Below are 24,010 nucleotides of genomic sequence, written 5' to 3'. Positions count from 1 at the left end.
ACTGAACTACATTTAATTCTGTTGATTGTCTTGCTAAACCATTAACTTTTTGGAGAAAAAAATAAGTTGCCATCTAGAAGCACAGTGGAACCTGATGTGACTATATTGGAGGATATCCTAAAGCAGACTCCCTGGAGATGGCCCAGTAAAATGTTTTCCTGTACATATTTGGGGGTATTCCAGTTGTTGGTTTATATTCAGCCAAAACCCAAGTGTGTGCTGTATTTTATAAATTCTTGGCTTTGCGTCAGAATCTGTTGTAGTTTTCTCATGGTAGTGTATTCCCAGCGGAAGGTTGGGCAGCCCCATTTAAAAATAATGTAATAACGCTAAACATTTTGCTAAATAAAGTTGGAAACTACTTGTTATTTGTAAATCCATTAATATTCAGATGTTCTAGGTAGAACAGCGCATCTGAATAAGTAAACACTTTGCCAGCAAGATTAGTTGTAATGTGTTGTAATTGAGACTGAGAAAACAACATTATTTGTTCTTTTCTCTTACAACTTCTATTGTGCTTTACCAGCCTCTGATGATCTGTGACTGTTCTGAAGAACATAGGAGGAATAATTGCCCCTGGGTTTGGAAGAGCACTCTGTATAACATTCAGATTTTGCACTAAAGTTTTTAAGTAGTGAAATTCCTGTTAGCTTACCACTGTTTTTATTTATGGCTGAAGGATGGCTCATCATGTGTATAGTGGATTTTTTTCCCTATGAATTTCATAGATGTATAGTATTCAATGCTTTCTTGCTGATACTTGCATTTTTAATGTAGGAACACCCATTTAAGTTTTTCTTATGCTAAGTAAATTTTAGTGTGCTTTAAAACTGGTCTTAAAAAATACCAATTAGCAATTGTCATTTATTGTAGGTGCTACAAAATATATTAGAAACAGAAAATGAATATGCTAAGGAGCTACAAACAATGCTTTCAAACTACCTGCGACCATTACAAGCCAGTGAAAAGTATGTGAGTTTGTTCTGTGTTTTGAATTAAGTTTGAGATCTCTCATGTATTGGGGAGGGTTAACGTGGTCAAAATTTCAATGTCAATGTGTATTTTCCTCTGTGGACTATGAAGTTCTTGAGGCAGGGCTTGCTTTTATTCAGTTTGCTTGCTGACTGAAACAGTCAGGTCCTTGATCTAAGAACCAGTAAGCACTTTCTTTTAGCACTGTAGATTGTATTAATGCACAGTTAGTCAATAACTGCAAACCTAAGCATGTTTTATTTACTTTGGCTCCAGGTTAACCTTGGCAAATACTTCATACTTAATGGGAAACCTGGAAGAAATAAGTTCTTTCCAGCAAATGCTTGTACAGTCTTTAGAAGAATGCACCAAGTAAGTACTATGCATATGAGATACAGTAAAATTCTAACATGCAAATATTTTTTTATTACTTTATTTGTTGCTAATGTTGGGCGTAATTTTTTTTCTTCTCACTTTAAGAATTGTTGCCACAGCAGTACAGTAATAGGTGTTTGGAGAATGTATTGATTGCTTGTACAGATAGATATTGGCCCTAGGATGCAGTTGCAGAGGTAGAAATTTTGATTTAGTTTAACGGCAATTTACAAATTTCCATGATGCAATTGCATACTAGTAGGGAAATGGTGGGTTTTGTTTTGGGGGCATGAATTTTAAGAACTTTCTTAAAAGTAAGAGAAAGAATGAACAGACCTTATGTAATGGTGCAACAGTGGAGAAGGAGGTGACTTGGATGAAGCGCATTCTGAGAATGCTTGTGCTTAGTATTCTTCTGGCCTGAACAATGGTAGTCATGAAAAGGTGCTGGGAGAGGTGGCCAGGATAGACAGAAAGAACAACCTGAATTAAAGAAAACCCCTCAGTGCTTGTGCTGCTATAGGAAGCACGAAGCACAGAAAGAAGGGGATGAAGACACTTTTCCTCTTTCTGTAGTTGAGGCTGAATTGGTAACTTGGTATTTTTCAGCTTGTTACCTCAGCACTTGGGGATGCTAGAAAGTGCACATTTGCATTGTCCTAACAACTTTCTGGTGTTAAAACTCCACTGAAAGTAAAATTTCTGTTTCTAACCTCAGTTCTGTCATTTTCCTTGTCTACATGGTCACATTCCTACTCCAAATTTTCTTGGTTTCTGCCAAGTTAGTAATTTGAATTGCTTGAATTTAAGGGCTTAGACAAGTTTCAGTCTGCTGAATGAATGAATGAATGTCTTGGATGCAGGAGAAAATACCTCTTTTGGCAACAATGATCTTTAGGTCCCCTTAGTGTGTCTTGTTTTGACCTCTCCTTCCTCACTTCTGACCTGCTCTGTGTGAACAAGCAGCTTTGTCATGACAAAGTATAAGCTGCATCTCCACTAGGCAGTACCATATGCCTGGGACTGTTGCTGACTTCCCTCCTACCACCTGTCTTCTGCCCTTCTCTCCTGCCTCTATACAACTTAGACCTGAGAGAAGGGAAGGGAGGATGGTGTAGTTCAGATGACTGTTCAGCAGTGTAATGGAAACATTCTTGAAATGGTCTTTCTTTCATGCTGTGTGTGAGAAAGAAGGATATTCATTCCAGACCTCATCAGTAAAGTGTCTAAATCCCTGAAAGTGACCATTTGTCAACAAACTCAAATGTTTCCTTTCTTTTCTTGTCACTGTGCTTTGTTTTCTCATTCTTTTGTTACCGCGATTTTGTTTCTGTGAATCAGAAGTTAGGGAAATAAAGTACCTTGCGTGGAACAAACTGTCATCTTTTGAAACATTTTGTTAAGGTGGAGTAGGAGATCATATGCCTTAAATATTAATGCATAATGTCCTTTATTTGTTCTTTCTGCTAAGTGAAATGTTGCTGTGTAATAAACTAGGTACATACTGGATGCTAGTAGGTGGGCACAGGAAGTGATGCCCTGGAGTTACTGAAGGGTTACTGCAAATATTTTGTATTATTGTCATTCCATAAATATGCTTGTCGTGCCAAGTTGTATTTTCAGTTTAATTTTCATCATAGTGTCCTTGTGTTTGGAATCTAGTCCATCATGATTCCCATCCTGTAGAAGAATGCTTGCTCTACTGGCTTTTTTCTCTTTGTCATTTTGCCATATTTTTTTGGCTGGTGAATCTGTTCTGTAAACCCAGACTAGCTCCAGGGCTGAAAATAGATTTATAATTTTATTTTATTTTTGGCAGAGAAGTTACATCATTGAGGCACTTCACATTGCAACATCCGGTGGGGTGTTTTTTCTAACTTGACATGTCAGAATGAACAAATGCCAATGTCCTGCCTGTTGTAGAGCTACCGGCCTGCTTTGCTCAAAAAAAATTGTGTTCTTGGGCATGAGTTGAATTTTAAATTCCAGACCCACCTTGAGACAGTTTTTCACTTGAATTTTCTTTTTAACAAATCTTGGCACGTGCTTCAGCAGCAGAAACTTTCCCGTACCGTACTTCTTCTTGCCTGCACCACTTTGGTTTATTTAATCCTCGTGTTGTTAAACATTGGGTTGTGGGGGTTTTTTTGGAACGTAATATGCTGTAGTGGGTACTTTGTGTGTTTTAGGGGGAAACAGTTATTTGAATTTTGGGTTGATTTTAGTTGTGTGCCACCCTTCCACCCTGCTCACAGCCTTGAAGCTTTTCTAGTTCGTTGCTAGAGGTTTGTCCTCCTTGAACTTGTCCACATTGTGGGATTATTTCTGCCTTTGTAATCTCTGGCTGAAATGATCACACTGAAAGTATTGCTCTATGGGTATTTTTGTAGCTGGAGATTGAACCTAATTTGAACCCCTGCTCCAAAAAAAAATTCTTCCATTTACCCGGGAACAGAAGCTGTCAGGCTATGGCTGTACTTCTCAATAAGGACAGGCACATGACACACAGGTCTAAGTGGTGTGACACCAGCCTGCATGAACTGCTTAGGTATAATCTTCTCTGTAGGAAATTGAAGTCTTTCAGATAGTATCACAGACTTATCCCCTTGCCCTGTAGCAACCATAGCTCGATTCTTGTCCCCTCTTCCTCATGCCCCTTCTCTTGCAGTCACAGTAACTGTGTCATCGTGTTCTGTGTTTAAGTGCAAGCAGATACTTCTATTCCTGAAGTGGAATGGAATTAAAAAAAAAAAAAAAAAAGGAAGGGAGAAGCCAGGGTGTGAGAGGGAGACTATTTTAATGTAATCCAAAACTAATTAGTGTTTCAGGTTTAGTTTTGGAGTGCAGATACAAATTAAGTCTGTTAAGGGTTTATCCAAGTATCATCCTTTACTTTTGGTTATCATGGGTATCAAGAGAAACAAGACTATCACTATTAAGTAAATGTGAACACAAACGAGTTTAGTTATCCTGAAACAAACATACATAGTAACTGATGTCTGATAGGTAAGGCAAAGAGACAAGTAGTGAAAGGTGTGGTTTTGAAGAGAGCATTGAAAATTAGACTGAAGTGTTGTAAATTAGTTGAATACTGCCTAGTTTTGTGCAAACAGTAGCTCAGAAAGTTGAGAAGTGACCCCTTATTTCAGTAACATTGTTAACTGTAAAGCATCTGGAGATGACATCCAATCCTATGTTTCTTCACAAACTGCATCTCTTGGAGTCATTAATCACAATTATCCTGTAATAATTTTTACAGACCTTCACTTTTCTGCTATCAGCTTTTAAGTTCAAGGCATTCTCTGTACTGACCTCCTGCAAGCATGGCAAACTTACTATTGATGCTCCAGCTCGTTCAAGAGGCTGAGAGAGTGGAAGTAAATTCTGCTGTTTATCTTTGTGGGAGGAAGTGGAGAAGATCAGATATTCTGTATTGTCACCTTTTTTCTGTCAGCTGTCAGGCCAGCTTTAGTTCAGTTCTCATTGCTGGTTTTGATCTGTCTTAAAACTAACCTTGTTGTTCAATCACACTTACTTTTTTATTTCTTTCCTTAAATTACCAGGCAGTGGGAGCCCATTTTAAATCTGGAGAAACAGAAGTGATAGCCATTGGATATAACTCCAACAAGCAGATAATGTCAGGTAGTTTAGATATAGTCATATGATGATTCCTCTAGCATGTCTACAACAGCAGAGCCTTTGTTTTGGTTCTCTTACATCTGTAAATAGAATTAAAAGATGCCTTTGGGTTTTTAGAACTGAAGTTGTTATAGTTTATATATATGTATAAATATTTATGTGATTCCTTTTTAATTAAAGTACCAAATATGAGAAGAATATTGGGATGACAACTTCAGAATGAATTGTGAAATAACTGTGCTTTTTATTGAACACATTAATTACCAAAGGGTTTGTATGATGTGGTGATACACATTAAATTGTTAGTTTTTCAGCAGTTAAAGGAGGTATAGATAAGTTATCTACTGAAAATTGTAGAACACCTGCAACTAGTGCATGGATTAGAAAAGTTAAAGGGAATAAGTTGCCACCCACTTATAAAGTCTTTTAATTAGCTTAATTCAACAAAGAATGTGCAGTATAAAGTGGCAATGCATGTGCAACACATGAAAGAGAATAATGTCAGTCTTTGATTCTGCTAAAAGAAAGCAGACGGAGAAGACACAGATGTCTGCTTGGTGCAAACAGCCATAATTCACCCTCCACCCACATCACTACAGTATGAAATGGGAATTTAACCATTTTTAGCAACTGTATATTGGAGCCTCCTGCTCTTTAATAGTGAGTTATATGCCTTGAGTATGTCTTCAGAGTTTGCAACTTTGGCTGCATCTATTACTCGAAGAATTTATTATTAGCTCATGCTTAGATTTATTTAAAGAGGAACAGCTGCTAGGCAGGAAATGCTGCTAGGCAGGCTGTAAGAATAGCATTCTGTCAGTATGCTGGGGATTGCCCCTCATTTTCCCCTAAAAACCCACAAAACCAGACAATCAATGCTGCTCAGAATTTAAACTTTTTTTTTCCCAAGAGAAATAAAGATGCAGACAGTAAAATATGAGCCCTAGCCTTTAATATAGGGCGTGCTGATAATGTGGTCAGAGTGTATCTGGCATGATGTGTGTGCTGGGGATTCAGCTGTTGTTTTCTGGGTGTCTGTAATGAACATCGCTTTCAAATCAGGAAGCGTGTTTCCCCTGCCTCGCATTTTGAACATCTCTACAGTCAATTTTGACTTCATTTGGGGTAGGTCTTCCCACGCTGTGCAGAGGGACTGAACAGCTTAGTAGGAGATAGACTTAGTGTTTTGAAATTTGGGGGAGTATTTCTTGGCATGAACTCTGAATTCTGATTACTATGAGCAGAGCTAAGGAGTGGGACAAGATGACTCTGTTTGAGCGGGATGGGAACATCCCCTGTCTGGAGGAGTGGTTGTCCTGGAAAGCTGAATGTTTTCTCTTCTGCTGAGGTTCACTGGAGCATCTCTCACTTTTTTCCAGAGGGAATATACTGAATATTGATATCTAGGAACTTTTATGTACATGTTCAGGACAACTACAGAAAATCTTGACTTTTAATTTTTTTTTTTTTTCAGAAAAACAATATTCTTCAAGAGAGAATTGTTGGAACTGATCTTTGTGTGGAGCCCTTTGATTGTACAAACACTATATCTATTGAGTACTTACTGAGGGCTCATTTAGCTTTATAGCAGAGTGAAATACTGGGTTTAAGAGTAGTAAAATAGATAACGAGAACAATAACAACAAAATCCACTGTCTCATCTTGCAAAGAAGCAAAGACTGCATACTTTTGTTAGGAAATGCAGTCTTTATGCAAGTAGAGCAAGTGCATGGAGAAATTGAAACGTTTCGTCGTGCACATGTTGTACAGTGGGTTTAGGCAAGGTGTCAGGAACAGGTTTGTAGTCTAAGACTGATGAAAGTTTAGTGTCCCATCTTCTGGTTAGCTTCAGTGTGGGTTATACAATTGGCTATTAGCCATACCCTACAGCCTACAGCTGAAGAGGCTTAGTCCTTCAAGTGGGAGTCGCTCTGTCGAAAAGAAGAGTTTCATCCCTTCTGACACTCTTACAATATTGCTCTTTTGTTTGTCCAGTTTATTTGTTCTCACACAGGAAGCAGCCCTGTATAGGTATTTCTGTGTGGTTCTGAGAATGGGGGCATAGTAGCAGTTAGGATGCATGGCTGGTTAGAGTATATGCTTTTTTCCGTCAGTTGGTGTATAACTTGAAAGTTATTTGAGATTATAAAAAAGTATGTGAGTGTGCTTTTTTACATCTCACCTATACGGCTTAAGGAGTTAATAGGAATAAGACTGGAAGAGCTGCACTCTTTCTTTCACCCTCACCCTGCTTATATTGATGCAGAAATCAGAAGTCAGACTTGTACTCTCTGCTGGTTGTTCCAGTTCTAAGCTGGAGTCATGCAGCCAATTTCAGATATTTATACTCCAGATATTTTCTTGCTGCAATGTGCAATAACAGTTTCTGCTAAAAACTTTTGAAAATTACATTGTGTATATTCATACTGTCTTCCTTCTTATCCTGTCCTTCTTTACTTGTATGAATATGTGTATATTTCTCTGGAAAACTTGATCAAAACTGATTAGGTTTACTAAGAGTGTGTGAAAGTAAGGTTTTCTTCTAAGTCACCTTTTTTTGAAGTCACTGAGACTGCTATTATTTAAGCACCATTTTATGCTAGACAAAATAAGCTCTTCTGAACAGAATTGTGAAATTTTCCTTCACTGTTTAGCAAATGTGGTGTATCTGAACATGAAAGATATAGAAAGTATTTCTGCACTGATGGTGGTAAAGCAGCATTCTTGCCCTGGTTACAACCCAACATAAAAGTGCTTTATGGTCCTTAAAAACGAAGATGAGTGACAATTGTGTAAAAACAGCCTGTTACTGCACTGTAACTGGTTTCTATTTGTGTTATTAGAGCTTAAGAGGGTACTTGGATCTTTTAATGAATATTTAAATCCCATCATCTCTGCTTGTGTAAGGTAGAGAATCCTGTTGCTACTCTGTCCAGTTTTTGTCTTAATTGCTGAAATAGTGCTTTTAAGATTTGTCATGGCATATATAAGTGGATCATAAGCTGTTCTAACAGAGGGGTGTATTCACTGAAAATTTAATTCCTTAAAGAAGGTGCTAATTACCATTAATTTTTTAAAATATTTTGCTGAATGACAGTTCTACAGGTATGTATTATATTCTGCCTATACTATGGTGGCGTAAGCAGAAGGAGGAGAAAACTGTTGGATGCTGGTCAGTAACCATAGAAATCTCTCTGTTATTTTTATAAAAAAAACCCAAACAAAAATAACAACAAAACAAAAATCACAAAACGAAACCAAACAGACGGTGTGTCCTGGTTCTACCCCAGCCAGCTGCCCAGCCTCATGGAGCCACTTGCTCACTCCCCCACAGTGGGAACGGGGTAGAAGCTAGAAAACTCGTGGGTTGAGATGAAGACAGTTTAATAGGAAAAGCAAAAGCTTCTCACACAAGCTGAGCAAAACAAGGAATTAATTCACCACTTCCCATGGGCAGGCAGGTGTTCAGCCATCTTTGGGAAAGCAAGGCCCCCTCATGTGCAACAGTTACTTGGGAAGACAAATACCATCAGTCTAAACATCCCCCCTTCTTTCTTCTTCCCCCAGTGTTATACAGAGCAAGATGTCCTATGGTATGGAATATCCTTTTGGTCAGTTGGGGTCAGCTGTACTGGCTGTCTCTCCTCCCAGCTTCCCTTTTCCCCCCTGCCTTCTTGCTGGCATGGCAGTACAAAAATCAGAAGAGGCCTTGGCTCTGTGTAAGCCCTGCTCAGCAATAGCAGAAACATCTCGATATTAGCAACCCCGTGTTCAACACATATCCAAAACACAGCCCCATACCAGCCACTGTGAAGAAAATTAACTCTACCACAGCCAAAACCAGCACACAATATACACTGCTTTTCTAGGCTTTAATTTATTTCTGTGTCTGGTTGGTATTACAGTATTTTCATATTCATTATTCTGTTTTTAGGTTGCCTGAAGCTCAGCAGAGGGTTGGAGGATGTTTTCTAAATTTGATGCCTCAAATGAAAAGCTTATACCTTACATACTGTGCCAACCATCCATCAGCAGTAAATGTTCTCACAGAACACAGGTATGTTTACTTTGTGGTTTTTTAAGTCTGATACCAAAAGGTGTGCAACATACTTGCGCTGTGAAGCTATGATGTCTCTTTTGACATGTGTTTGGTATGGTAAACCTTGTTAAAGGAAAAAATATTGATTTAAAAAAAAAAAAAAAGACAAAAAGCCCCGTGACACAAAGCTGTTTCGTATGATCAGGACCAGCTTGTCACTTTTGACAGTGTTATCAACTATTTGAAAGAATTTTTTCATTGAAAGAACACATGCTGGACTCTGAATATGTAAAACAAATGTTACTGGTTGTCATCTTTGTTTTAAAAATGTTGAGATCAAAACAAGTTTGTAAAATCATGGCATAATTGACATGACTACTAGTAGGCTTTCTAGACAGTCGGTGCACTGTAACTTAGCCCTGTAAAATCCTGTGTGTCTGTATGTACTTAACTTCATAATCGTATACCCTTAGCTTTACTTTTGAGTGATACGATTGTGAGCTTTTTAAGTTTACAAAATTACTGTTTTCTGTGTGTAAGAAGTAGGATGCCAAGTTAACATGATGTAGGTTGCTCAGCTTTTGAACAGGCCTTCAATTTGCATAGAGGATGGCCTGTATCACTTTGAGAGAAAAGTATTGAGGCCAGAATTTAATTCAAGAAATCTGCTTTCACAAACTTTTGCTATGTTTTTGTATTCTCCTGATGACCCACAAGCTGAATCATGTTATTTTGGGGCTTTTTATGTTTGCTTGTGTGGTGCAGGACAGAACCATGACCTCCTTCTGAAGGTTAGCCATAGGACAAATTCTAGCAAGATATATATTCTTTTTTGATTCATCCCCCCTTCCTTTTTTGTCTTCTTGTGATGGACAGAAATCCATCCTCAAGAATTTTGAGTATTCTTAGCACTTTGTAAATGAAGAGGAGCACAATTGATTTTTTACTATAGTGTTAGCTTCTTTAAGGAACTCAAATTTCATTTTAACAGCAACATCATGTGGCGTATTTGTGAGCTTTACTCATAATATTATGAAGATAAACCCCCTAGTTTTAGACAAAAAAACTAAGTATCATTTGTTAGTAATACATGCAAATATGTTTCAACCCTGGTTTAAAAAATCAAGATGCAAATTGACATTACAGTATAGGCAGAAAGAAGGTAAGTTTTTGTTATTGAAATTCAGTAGGACAAAAAAATGTTTAAAACTCCCTGATGAAATCCTTTAGTGTTTGCTTTCTTTCAAATGGCCCTCTTCTAGTACTATTTTTGATAAATGGTTAAAATACTTGGGTGATCTGTGCCTGTGGGGCTTGTAATACTCTTGGGCTTAGATTTTTTGTTTGTTCGTGCCTTTATGCTCTTTCCATACAAAGGTCTGGGATTTAAACTATAGATGGAAGATGATGTGTGACAATGAAGTGATCATCTACATTTCTTTAGATTTGGAGATTCTTGTAAAAGATTATCCTAACTTTCTGAACTCTGAGAAACGGTGATAGAAATGTGAGGGAGGAAACCTGTTTATTCTGCAAATGGAGAAGAGAAGCATTTCTTCTCCTTCATGTTTCTTTGTGCATAGATAGTCCTAAGAAAAATTCAGCTTCAGGTCTGTGAAGTCAGCTTGATATCAAATCCTGGCAGAGCCAATATAAGTATCATAGAGGAGTTAAATAATTTGGATGTGGAAGCAGGTTCAAAGCAATTGTGTTTTTTGTATGAGATAGCTTAAGGGAGAGAAGTTGTGATAGGCAGTTCTCTGTTTAATGCTATTGTGTTGCCAAACATGACTCAACAGAATTAAATCCTGTTGTTTTTAATTACCCTTATTTTATTATTGTAATACCTTAATTTTTGTTGTCCAACATTGCTGTAATTAGCAAGTGGCTTGACTAAATATTTAGCTTGAGACAACTGCCATGAAGAAATCAGAAAGTGGCTTTAAGCAGTTCTGAACCTTTTCCTCTCGGAATGCCAGAAAACTATTAATTACATTGTTTTAAAAGTATGGAGAAAGTGGGGAATAACAGACTGATTGGAAAATAGTCAGAACTGTCTCCTTGTCTGTTTAGCTGAGATATTTTTAATGTGTAAATGCATCTGTTATAAAACTTAATGTAAAAATTACCATGAGGTTTGAGGATAGTCATGATTGTAATAATGATGAAACAACTGCACTGCACTTAATACTGGATAAAAGACCAAGATTTAAGTCTTTTAAGAAAAGATGATGTTTTGTTGTTTTTTTTTTACGAGTACAGTTTTAGCAGAGGATTTAAAACCATTGTATGTGTTTTAATACCAGCAAAAAATAAGAGAGAGAAATAGGTGTTTGTGGAATACTTAGATTTAAATATCATGCTTGTAACAGCTGTGCTATGCAGTGGCATTTTAGAGAGAGGAAAAAGGAGCAATCTGGATTGGTTTGATATTGAACGTATTTGATTTGTAATAATCTTACTGTCTACAGAAAATTATTTCTTGCCATGAACTCTGTGCACTTCGTAAAATGAACAGGTATGTATTAACTGTGCCTCTGAAAGCCTTTTTACAAAAAAACCTAGCAAATAATTTTAAGTCAAATTCTTATATCACAAAATTAGTATTTTCTGCAGTTTATTAGGCTCACTTGTTTTTGCTGGGAACTATACCAACAAAAAAGAAATCAAAAACATCTCCTAGCTAGTTGCCCTAGACGAAACTTCAGAAACTTTTCCTCTATTTTGGTTTTGGTTTTCTTTATTCTATAAAATATAATATTGTTTTTTTACTGTCGCTGACTAAAAATAACTTGAAGAAAATTGGCTGTCATTAACTGAAGCATTAACTGTGTTTTTTCTTTAACCAGTTGGATCACTGTAGCATCAAAATTGTAAGCAGTTGTCTGGTTTGGTGGAATATTATACATATGAGGGTTTTATATGTCATTTGCTGAGGTATTAAGCGTGCTCTTCAAGCAGTGTTGTAATACCTGTTAAAATGTTGTTGACACCTAGTTAAAGAGTCTGTGTCTATGCATATACATATATATATATATATATATATAAAACAGGATGTTAAGTTACTCAGAATCACTGTGGACTTCTAGACAAAAAATTGAATAGCATTTTTGTGAAGCCAGTTCTAAATAGCAGTACTTTGGGTGGAATTAGAGATTTAAAAGGGGTATTCAGTTGGAATGTGACTGTCTTTTTTTTTTTTGCCTTTTTCCCCCCTTTTTTTTTTAAATGGCATCCAATATGAATGCCTGTCTGTTTCCTCTTTTCTCTTCTTTGCCATTGCAGCAGCAACGTGGGGGCTTTTATTCAGTTATTACAGAATAAGGGGATGTGTGTGCATATATGTTCACGTATGTGCACGTTTATGTAAATATGTAGTGAGGTGTGAAGGCGATTATATTATTTAAAGAATAAGAGATTTTTGATGTTCAAATCTTTAAAGCCACAAACATATTTCATTTAATAAGTTTAATTATTAATAAATATTAAAATAAGTATTATTAGGGACCTAAGTGTATATGACCATGAAGAAATGGGAATAAAACCTAATGGAGCCCCAAACAGGAATTCAGGTTCCAGAGCTATCTGTTTCTGAGGTTGTATTTTCCTCTGATAATCACTACAACAACAAAAGCTTTCTATAAAGTTTGGAGACAGATTCTCTTGGTTCCAGTTGTGGCTTTATAAGTTTTATCTGTGTGTTAGAGTTGGTACACAGCATAATTTCTCAAATTTTATACTGTCTTGAGATTTGGTAGGTGCATTTTGTCTCAGAAATTGTTTTGGATCTATTGCATACTTTTTTCCCCCTGAATTTAACTTTTTTCTGTGTAATAAATCAATTATTTTGAAGGATTCAGTAATTTTTCTTCAAATCTGTCATCGTATCTTGTAATTGAGTCTTAAGCCACTGGCTAGAGCTGAAGAGGTGGAGTTTGGCAGGTACAGTTGAGTAGTGTATCTGGCAGAGCACAGTATTTTGCATGTACCCTTATAGTAGCTATAGTGCCAGTGTGCAGGATCCCTGTTTTGTTTACTTTATTCTGTAACAGTCATACCCGTGTGACTCCATTGTGTCAGGTTTGTTTCTAGTATCTCATAATTTTTCTTGAAGATCCCAGTTCAAGTGCAAGGGTAGGTGATCCAATATATGGTATTATTTTAGGAGAGAATTTTGCTAGCTGGTGTTACGACCCGCCCCAGGAAAAGGGGAGGAGGGTAGCCCAGGTTCTTATCAATAATTCCCTTGGGGTGGATTAGAGTGAAACGACACTGAATAATCGGTGTCTGAAAACATATATTGGTAAGGTTTATTTTAACTATTTTGTATCGACAGGTATGCTAGCATTTTGGGTGTTGTCATATAACAAGGTGGCATAGAGATAACCTTTGGAGGGGGGGAAATGCATAGGGGAGAAAGACAGGATAAGAGTAAGGGAGAGTAAGGAAAAAGAAAAGATAACAGTGGAAAAACGTATATAGTCACCGCCCACGGGGTCCAGCGATGACACTTGGTAGTTGCCGCTTCCATGTCTGTCAGTTGAAGTGGTGGCCTTGATCTGCTGGGGGTGAAGGAGGGAAGCCCCCACACTCCAAGAAGTTATGAGTTATTATATCCATGGTCAGTGTCACGGGCCATGCCTCGAGCCTCCAAACTCTCCCTGGGCCTTCGAAGAGTTTCTGTGTCTGGCCTGGTTCCCACCTTTCAAGATTGGCAGAGGGGGGGATGGGCTTTAAAGGGCCATCAGAGGTATAAACTGGGCTCCTTCTGCCTTTTCAGGGCTTGACACCTTCAGCACTGGAGGGAGGGATGGGCCCAACTGCCCATCAGAGGTCAAAAGCCTGCAAAAGTCTCCTAGAATGCATAAATCATTAACCATTTCAGTCTGACAGCTGGTGAGAGCAGTACTGCCTCGATAACGTGGTGTTTAGTCAAAATAGCTCTGGTTCCTCTGTGTGCTTCTGATCATAGACAGATGCTTGCATTCCAGTAAGAGAAGGAACAGAATGAGCAACTGAAGGTGTAAAAGAATGAGTTTCCATCAGATTAAGAAACCCAGTTGGATACAAAGTACAGAAATGGGTAATTACAACAGAGTAAGGAGTGCCAGGAACATGAAGTGTTACCTACCTGGGGAAGATCACAAGCCATAAAGTTCAGTACAAGGAGAAAGTCCAGTAAAAAAAAAGAGAGGGCAGAAGCTAGGACTGGCACTTTGTGTGGACTGCATCCAAAAATGACAAGAGGAAAAGTATTTAAATATAGAAATTACTGAAAGGTGGATAACGTAATTAAAAAAAAAAAAGTTTAACAACTCCCACTGATCAGTGGACATAAGACTCTTCTGAAGAAATATGGACAGTGCAGATCCAATGTAACCAGCATTAGGTATGTAATTTTTGGAGGAGTGGAGTGTGGTGTTAAGTTTTCTTTACTTTGTTTAAACAGCACTGTGTTTATTTTAAAACAAACAAAAGAAAAATCTTCCCAAAAGACAATTAAGTTGATGAAAAAGCAGCCAAAAATTACTGACAAACACCTGCCTCTTTTATTTTGCTAAGTGGCAAGTATCGAGCCAGTTCTCAGCACCAAGAAGGCTATTCACAAATCTTTGCTTGTTCAAATATTAATTTTGCTAGATTCTTGTGTTCTCTTAGATAACATGTCCCAAGCATGGGACAATTACTCTGAGTAACTGGAGCATGGAATACAGATCAGCTTGAGTCAGAAAACTCTTTGTGCCTCCCCCACTTTGGAGGATCCCTGAGCCTGCAAGTGTGCAGGCTGATGTCATACGCCAAGCAGCAGTCCCTGGGAGAGGAGCTTGACTGGGAAGTTTAGCCCTAGGAAATTAAAAGCTGCAGTAGAGGGGTTGCTGAGCCAAGCTGTGTCACAACGCTCTCAAAATGCGGTGCCTGTGTTCAGTCCTCAGACCCCTCAGCAGTGATAGCTCGTGCTCCATCTCTTACAAACAGAGACCTGCTTCGGAAGTGTAAGTTGTGGTTTTAAATGATTTTTCTGGATCTGCTTTCCTCAAGTTTAAATGGCCTTTTTTTTCTTTGCCTTCTGTTACTTGTAGGCACATCTGAACTTGTTTTCTTCCCTCCCCCAGTCTGATTTGCGGCTTTTGAGGCAGATGTACTATGAAAGATTTGAATATATTAATAAGGCTTAAAGACACTTTTCATGGTGACCTTTAAAATATCTCAAGTGTGAACTAAGACTAGTCTGGAATAGGAAGAACTCTTCAGCTTGAGATTTCAGAATAAATGAAGCACAGCACTTTAGTATGCTTTTCTGCATTTTATTGTGTAAAATAATGTAAGTAGTGAATTAAGGTCTCATCTGCCTCTTTCTGAAAAGCTACTTAGGCAGTTGTGACTGAGTTGATGATTTCACCATTCAAAAGTTTTTCCTGTTCAGCTAAATGATACCTTTTTTTTTTTTTAAATGTACTGCGTAGCTGTGGGCTGGAGTTTCGTTTAGTGCATGCTGCCTAGGAGACTGTGGTGCTTGCAGTCATCAATTGAAATTGTGACATGAAAGAGCCATTGTCTTTGGCAAAGCAGCTGACACTGACTTTTTTTAAGCTGCAATTAATTAAAAACCAGTTGTGAACTGTTGTCATGTTTGAACAGGATTTTAAGCCACTCATAGGTTATTGAAAGTAAACTCTTCCATTCTATCCTGTATCGTGTTTATCTTTTGTGACTAAATGAAAGACATTCACTTTGAGCTAAAGTAACATCCACATTTTGATGGATATTTTATGTCAACAAAGCTGCAGAGGTGGCAGATTGGTATAGCATAAGTAGAATGATAACGGGGTCTGCATGATGGAACTGTTCAGACAAAATTTTGGGAACTGTTGTATTAGTGGTGTGTGTGCACGTGTTCAGACTGGAGCTTGAGCAAGCTGGCATGTCAAAACTTATCAGAGGGAAGTGCAGAATTGTATGAAAGAAAATATTGTCCTCTTGGGAATGTTGGGAGGAAAACTACATCATTCAGTTTTAATTACACCTATTAACACTTCTCAGTATAAAAGGCTTGCTGATGATGCCATTGCTAAGCCTGTTTTTCAGGACTTTGTGTACATTTCCAAGTGAGCTGAGGTTTAAACTTGCTCCATGGGTTCCTATACTGTGATTAAGTAAAAAGATGATGATAAACAACTAAGTATCACTTGAGCAGTGAATGGCATAACCAAAGAGTGTATTTAGTTTAAGGGATTGCAGAGCAGATAGCAAAAACAAGTTAATGCCAGGTTTTTATTTCATGTTTCCATGTAGTCGGTTTTAACTCAGGCTACAGTGAGTTTTTTTGTGCTTTTTCACGTCTGTTTTATAATGCTGTAGTAAAGATGAAATGGAACAACAATAGTGAAAGTTAGAGATGTGAATGTGGGTGAAATGGTAACCAATGTTCCTTCTGCTGTAGAAGCGCTAAATTTAAAAAAAAAAAGGGAGAAGGAAGTACAGGCATTGTGTTAGTGGGTAGCTTAGCAAATATAATTTATATAATGTGTTTGTATACACGTGACAGCACGGAGATGGCCGAAGTAATTAGGAATGGGGGTTTTCACCTTTTTGCAACCTAAGGGCAAAAATTAGCACCCGTCAGAACAGTGTTAAATTGAATGGCCTGTGGTACTTGAGATTGGCTGCTGTGTAGGGGTGAAAAGAGAAGCTGCATAATACTTGTATGAATTGTGCTGCCTGAAATGCGGAAGAATAGTAGATAATGTAAAGGGGCAGAGCTGGTAAAATTAAGCAGCAGGGGCTGTGTGTCTGACTGAAGCAATCAAAATGTAGTGAATGAGTATAAATAGCTACTTCCTCTTAGTTCTCATAGCAAATGTCTTTCACTTCAAAAAGATGAAATATGATGAAATACTGTATGTAACCTAACTTTATGATGCTGACATGGATGGGGGTGCTTACAGGTAGAATTAGTGGATAAAACAAAAAAAAGCAGTGGTGTGCACGTGATCAGTGTCATACACATAGTGAATTGAAATTTAAAACCACTGGGTGTCTCCTGACAGAATGACTTTCACAGGTGAACTTTGGTAAAGCTTCCTGTGGAAACTGGGTGTCATGTCTTTATTACTTACTGGAAACAGTTTCTTTCCTTTAATCTGAGTCAGGAGGAGAGGACATGCCACCGCAGCATAGCCATGCAGCTTGATGTTTCAGCGAATTTCCCGGAATATTTGACCAAGAAGTAGCTGGTAACACTGTAAAACCAAGACATAGTTATCAGTCAAAATCTTTAGTCTTGTTTAGGGTGCCACTGGAATGAGTTGTCAAGTTCTGAAGTTCACGTGATTTTCTGCTGAGCAAGGGCTGGGACTAAGAAAACATTAGGCAAAGTAGGTCTTCAGACTCTAGGTATTCAAAGTTGGCCAGCTTTACCTAATTTTAAATTTAAGTTCAGAAAGTACTCAGGCTTATCTGTGTTCCATTATTATGACTCTTCCTGCAAGGTATTGTAGGAGGTTGTTCAATGAGTTTTAATTTTGACTAAAACCTGATTATGTCACGAGCTGATTTTAGGAGGCCTGGAGTTGCTGATACATCTTGCTTAAAAGGGATGTAGCAAAGTCTTTCTTAAGTGTGCCTAGCCCTTCTCTTTGCATCTTTAAAATGCACAGCAGGTGTTGGGAAATCCCCTCACCCTTTTTCTGGACTGAGCAGTTGAATGCAGCAGAAATTGCACAAATACATGCAGGAAGGAGTGCCTGGGCCTTGTTAGAATGGGGGTGGTGAGCTCTAAAAAGAGGTGACGTAAAGTGATGTTGGACCTGACAATTCAGAAACAGTGCTGGATATACATAAGCAAGGTAGTGTAAGTAAATACTGCTTAACTAATCTGAAGACAAGTAAACTTGGAGTAAGCTGTATGGAAAAGTACCTTCTCTTCTGTGAACATCTGAGAGATGAATGATCCATGTGAGATAGTGGGTAAAGCACTTACATTGGGGTGGGAATGTCCCAGTTTGTAGAACTATAGAATCATTTAGGTTGGAAAAGACCTTTAAGATCAAATCCAACTGCCAAGTCTGCCACTAAACCATGTCCCTAAGCACCATGTTGATGTCTTGTTCTACTGTCTTCATCTATTTGGACAAATTACATTAATAAGCAGTGTCACTTGTTCTGAAATGAGGGGGAGTATGTGTGTGTGTCTTGGTGGAAGTACAATGGTCTGTTTTGTCTTAATGTACATAATACTTTTAAATACCATGACTCACTGATAATTGAATGCGTGTATTATGTCAGTGTCTTGTCAGTATTTTTTCCCTATGGAATTCGAGCAGGTCAAGATTTGCTTTCACTTCTGCATGGAAACACTGTGCCCTAGGTTTGGAGATCCTTGCCCTTTCCTTTTGTTAATGTGGCCATAATGTACAAGTGTACATGTTCCTTTATTGCTGTTTGATGTTTGACGCTGTTTTCTTTTTTACACTTTCTAAAAGTACTAAATATGGTATCTGGCTTAGGCTTCCTTTGAAAAATGAGACAATGCCAATGACTAGGGAAGGGGAAAAAATTAAGTAGTAGTTCTGATTTACGAGAGCATAATGCTATCTATCAGTAGGAAGTAAAGACTTTCAGAATATCTTGAGTGGAATTTACTTGACTGCCACATGAGAGTAGCATTTTTTTCTTGTGTGTTTTTTTTGAAAACTAGTTAGTTTACTATAACAAGGGCTTTAAACGTGAGCAACCTCATCTGCAGATGTCTAGAATACTTGAATGTAAGATGCTATCTTTTTAATAAGCAACTTTCTGAATTTTTTATTTAGATTTTGTCTTTAGAATTCCGTGTTCTTCTGCAACCTGCAACTTGTATTTTGTGAAGCCCGGCAATCAGCCCAGGTGCTGCCATATCTTCCTTTCCCAATAGAGAGGGCTCATTTTGTTCCTGGTAACTTAAACTCTTGAAAAGCTAGTTCTCCTCCAGTATAGTGCTCTGAAACCTCTGATTTATAAGGAAGCACAAGATGTAGCTATTTTGTCTCCTTGATAGGAAAGTGAGCTGAAATTCTCAGAGGCACTGCTTTTTCAACTGAGTTAATGTAAAAAGTTGAGTGGCTGGACCAGTTCTTGTAAAAGATTCAAATACGAAAAAACATCTGGAGAAGGGGAAGTAGCAATCCATGGTACTTGGACAGCAAGTATTTCTTACAACAGTTTTGCTGTCAAAACAAATTATGTTGTGTTAAGCACACCCTTAGTGAAACCCTAACTCAATTTAAGAATAGATTACACAGTAATTACTTCTACCATTTGTATGGATGTTCATTACTTTTTTGCAGTAAAACTTTGGATGTGTAAAATGAGGTCATTAAACATGTAAGTGTGGGAGAGAAGAAAGTCCTGAAACATTCTGTGTCTTCTCATTAGTGCCTGACACCTAAAAAATACTAATTTTTGTTTAAATATGAAGCCATTGACTTGTATATTACCTGTGTAAACCACCTCTAAGGTCAGCTGTTCTTTTACTAGAATAAAGAGCTAAGCAATAGAATATAGTGCAGATGGTTTTGTTCTTTAATCATTGCTTGGATGGGGTAGCATTTAGGAATTGCCTTTGAGCAATGGTTGCTTAGAATGGTGAATTGGATCCTGTGTCTGTTTTTCCCTGGAAGGACCCCAAATCTACAAATGGCTTTGTTCCTGTAATTTATTTAATGCATAAACTGATCACAGCACTTAAGTTGTATTGAATTACTTTTTTATTTATTTGGCTCCTTGTTTTGATGGCATATTTTGTTGTAGATGAAAAATTGCAGTCAAGAATCCAATGTAATTTTAGTTGTCTTGATAATTTAATCTTAATTTGCTTAAATATCTTGTGTACACAGTGAGGAGCTAGGAGAATTCATGGAGATGAAAGGTGCCAACAGCCCTGGGATCCTTGTACTGACCACGGGCCTCAGCAAACCTTTTATGCGTCTGGATAAATACCCCACGTTACTCAAAGAACTTGAAAGGCACATGGAGGTATATCTTATCAGCATTTATGTTCCAGCTTAATGATGATTTGACAACAATTATTTTAAAGGTACATGTCAAACATGATGGGACCCAAAACTACATTTGTTTGCTCTTCCGTCAGCCTTCTGAAGTACAGGCTGCAATGGTTTATTTAAGACTCAGTGCAGTGAAACTTCCTGTAAAAACTAAACATTTAAAGTAAAACTGTCCAGAGAAGCTAATCATCACTCTTAGAACAGTCTTATCGGGGTCTTTAGTTGGCTTGGCATCGAATGTGTCTCCTGCATACTACTTGAGGTCACTTTATCTTGTAGAAGGAGTGCTACTTCTCACCTCAGCATATGTTGAACACATCACCAAAATAGTCCCTTTGACTCCTACTCACCACTGTTCAAAAGTGATTGTTACAATACAGGAGCTACTGTTTTCACCTTTGCATTTTGTAGGTTAGATGTTTGGAGTGTGAACAAAGGAGAGAAACAGAAGGCATATGGGTCTTGTCACACAACTTGGTTTGTCAGTCAGTGACAACGGAACATGCTAGTTGGTCTGTAAGGAATCATGTTTGTGACAAAGCTAACACGCCAAATAAAACTCTCCTCTTAGGATTTCAAAATCTCTTATCCACTTGGTCTTGTAAAACTTCTGTGGCTCTATTTAAAGTGTAAGGAACGTGACAAATAACTGCAGTTTTACTAGAAGCAACACCCACCAGTCTTTGATATAAGGCAGCCACGAAAAGAGAGCAGATCAGTCAACAAATTCAATTTTGCAGAATTGTTTATTTGTTTGTAGTTCAGCCTCTAACATTTTTTTAATTAATTGTACTAGAACTAAACTTTTTATGTATGTTTTCTCCATTGGTTTTAGGATTATCATCCGGATCGTCCAGATATTCAAAAATCCATGACTGCCTTCAAAAATCTTTCTGTAAGAGTCATAAAAGACTAGATTATCTATTTTAAGTAGAATATTTTCTAATTTTATCTCCCTCTATTGCTTAAAAATGTCACCTTTTTTTGTAACTGTTTGTATAGTAAATTTTTGAAAGCCTAGAAGTTGATGCTGTTTGTAGGCAGAACTAAGAATGGTAATTTAGGATGGGGAGTTACAGCAAATAGATTGTTGATGTCAGAGTTGCACAAAGGATTCTGCACCTCTGTCTACCCTCTCATCATGCTTCATTTCCCTTTCTACTGGTGGTAACATAAGTAGTGTCCTGAAGAAGGGCTTTGTTAAACAAAGGAGTACGTTTTCTGATGTTTTTTAAGTGCATTCCTTCTCAGGTAATGGTGTTGGAGCTGGGGGAGAGAGGATGAAGAGGAAAGTGCTAGTGAAGTTCAGAAGATGCAAGACTTTCAGTAATAATTGGAACACTGGAAGCCTAGTTTGAACAGATGAGCTGTCTGTTACTGCCTTTACAAAAGAAACCAAAACCCACACCTCGACTGCAACAAGCATATAATTAATGCAGTCTGAGTTACAATAAACTTAATGTTTTATGCTTCCTGTTAGGAATGTGTGCTGGTGGTAACCTGGCATTTTCTATTTTTTTATTTTTTTAAATCAGAAATTTAGTGTTATCAGTGTTCAGAAGAGGTGTGTGGATTCCATCCTGTTGGGTGCTATACAAACAAGAGGAAACAATTCTTGTTGAGAAAAATTCAAATTAATAGAAGCAGGTTGGAGACACTTAATAAAAATAGGAACACCGGGTTATATGTACTCATTGTTTGCACAGAAGGCATGTGTCTTTTTACTGAAGAAAGAGGCTTTCTTGTATAGACATGTATTTCTAATAGCTGTGTTACTCTTTTCTGCTGAGCATATTTGGACATACAAAAATTTGAAATATAAAGAAAGGAGAAATTTGAGAAACAGCTATGACTGAATTTGGAATGGTAATTGAAGTCAGTGTATTGAAAAGTAAAATATTTAAGTTAACAAAACTAGTTTATAAAAAATATTGATCATAGTCATCTAAATGAAAATGCTTCAAGTAAGGTGCTGTCTTCTGTGTACCAGAAGCACAACAATAAATACAACTGTAATGATATTTCTATCCTTAACCCATTACAAATTGTTGGAGTTAATAGAAGTGGTATTTTTCCCTATGTTTGTTAGGCACAATGTCAAGAAGTACGGAAACGGAAAGAACTTGAACTACAAATACTGACAGAAGCTATCCGTTGTTGGGAGGGAGAGGATATTAAAACACTTGGCAATGTGATTTACATGTCCCAGGTCATGATTCAGTGTGCTGGAAGTGAGGTAACATCCTTCTCATCTTTACTGCTGGTCTTTCTTTCCATTTTGAATAAAGTTCATTATAATCATTATGCAACAGAAATAAACAGAATGCTTCAGAGATGCTAATCTAAGTTAAAATCTGTCTCTGTTGACTTAAAGCCTTTTTTCAAAACCTGAAAAAAAAAATTTCCTCGAAGATGGATGCTTTCATCTGTAAAATTTATTGAAAAGTGACTGAATACAGCAGTTATAAATATTGTAAGATGATTTTTGCAGGACTATTTTGAATGTGCATAATTAAACAGGATTTTTCATGTGTAGTTATGTTACAGGATCATTTTGCACAGCAGTTATCACAGTGTGTTTTAAATAGCAAATGAGTTCAAGTTTTATGTTGTAAAGTGTGTGGGGCACACGTTTCTTCCTGTTTTGGGCACATTGCTCAAGTACTAAATTTTGAAATGCGTGCTTGATATATTCTGTTATTCTGTGATTCAGAAATGGAATAAGATGATACAATAGAAAATTGAAAGTGTCAAAGTCTGGGGTGATTTTTTTTTTTAACCAAAGAAACAAACAAACCACACAAAGAAAAGCTTGTACTACTATTTTACCTATGTTAAAATAATCTTAAAAGCAAGTGTTAACAGAAAGGAAATGTTATACGAGTTACTGACATATTTTTACTGCTTGTTGTTCCCCTGAAAAATTAATGAAGCTTTGAACCTGGTGGGGGCTTTTGAATTGCAACCTCATTCAGTCAGCTTCCTGCCTTGGAACAAAGATGTCCATAAATATAAAGAAAAAGAAAAATGTTTATGCAACTGAATATTTAAAAGTTAGTCACTTGATATTTTTCTCTCAGATATTTAATTAGGTGCTAAAGTAAATAAATAAGATTCAGTAGAGCTAATAGTGCATCTTCTGCAGTCATGTCTCTTTTTGAAGTCTTCAAATCATCACCCCCCACTCTCATTATGAGATAAAATGTCAAATGGAAGGGATTTCTAGAAGTTTCTGCATAGCACTACATCTTTTTGACTAGATACAGAACAGTTTCATTTGTGCACCAGCAATGGGGTTTGGTTTTCTCTTTTTGAAAATGATACAGACCTTTGTAAATGTTTACTGAAGAATAGGAACATTAAAACTTACTAAGGACTTATATTTTTGCAAAGATGCTGGAAATTAAGACAGTGGCTTTGTCAATGGATGTATTTGTTTTGTCATAATGTTTTAATTTAGTGCTTCTCTGTTTTGTTGTCTGTAGCAGTAGATTAAGAGTACACTTACTGCTCCTTCCCTAAAAATACCCCAAAACAAGACCATAATGGACAATTCCATACATGAAACCATCAAATTAAAATCAGACCAAAATAATGAATGCTTTTCTTCTGACTACAGAAATTATTGATTTGCTTTTAGTACTTTGGGGCATAATCCAATATTTAAAAATCTGATCTCTCCAATTTGAGAGACCACAGTCTTGGTACTATTGTAACAGCATCCATCTAAATTATATTAAGAAATATATCCAATGTGTAATTTCATTTTTGCTGAAATTGGCCAAACAGTGGTTGTCATATTAAACAAGGTCAGTATTTCACCCAGACTGTAAAATTTTTCTTTTAAAATATTAGGCTGTACTCTCCAGGACGCAGTATAGGCATGTGTTAGTAGCACTTTTCAAGTAGAAAATAAATAATTCTGTCTTCTTTCCTTTCTTTT

The 24,010-nt window shown here is 37.2% G+C and overlaps 1 protein-coding gene across 1 annotated transcript in view; it reads left to right on the top strand.

The window, feature by feature from the left end:
- Positions 1-24,010, top strand: part of ARHGEF7 (Rho guanine nucleotide exchange factor 7) — a 127,970-nt gene that overhangs the window by 72,308 nt on the left and 31,652 nt on the right. Inside the window, exons 7-12 of the mRNA XM_017817299.1 lie at positions 874-968; positions 1,249-1,344; positions 8,921-9,043; positions 19,900-20,038; positions 20,903-20,962; positions 22,157-22,303. Of these exons, the coding sequence (XP_017672788.1) occupies positions 874-968; positions 1,249-1,344; positions 8,921-9,043; positions 19,900-20,038; positions 20,903-20,962; positions 22,157-22,303 (660 nt within the window). The remainder of the gene's footprint in view (positions 1-873; positions 969-1,248; positions 1,345-8,920; positions 9,044-19,899; positions 20,039-20,902; positions 20,963-22,156; positions 22,304-24,010) is intronic.

Source organism: Lepidothrix coronata, unplaced genomic scaffold (assembly GCF_001604755.1).
Source record: "Lepidothrix coronata isolate B3197 unplaced genomic scaffold, Lepidothrix_coronata-1.0 Scaffold60, whole genome shotgun sequence".
Classification (NCBI taxonomy): Eukaryota; Metazoa; Chordata; class Aves; order Passeriformes; family Pipridae; genus Lepidothrix; species Lepidothrix coronata.
Note: the sequence above shows the minus strand (reverse complement) of the source record. Positions and strands in the feature narration are given on the sequence as shown.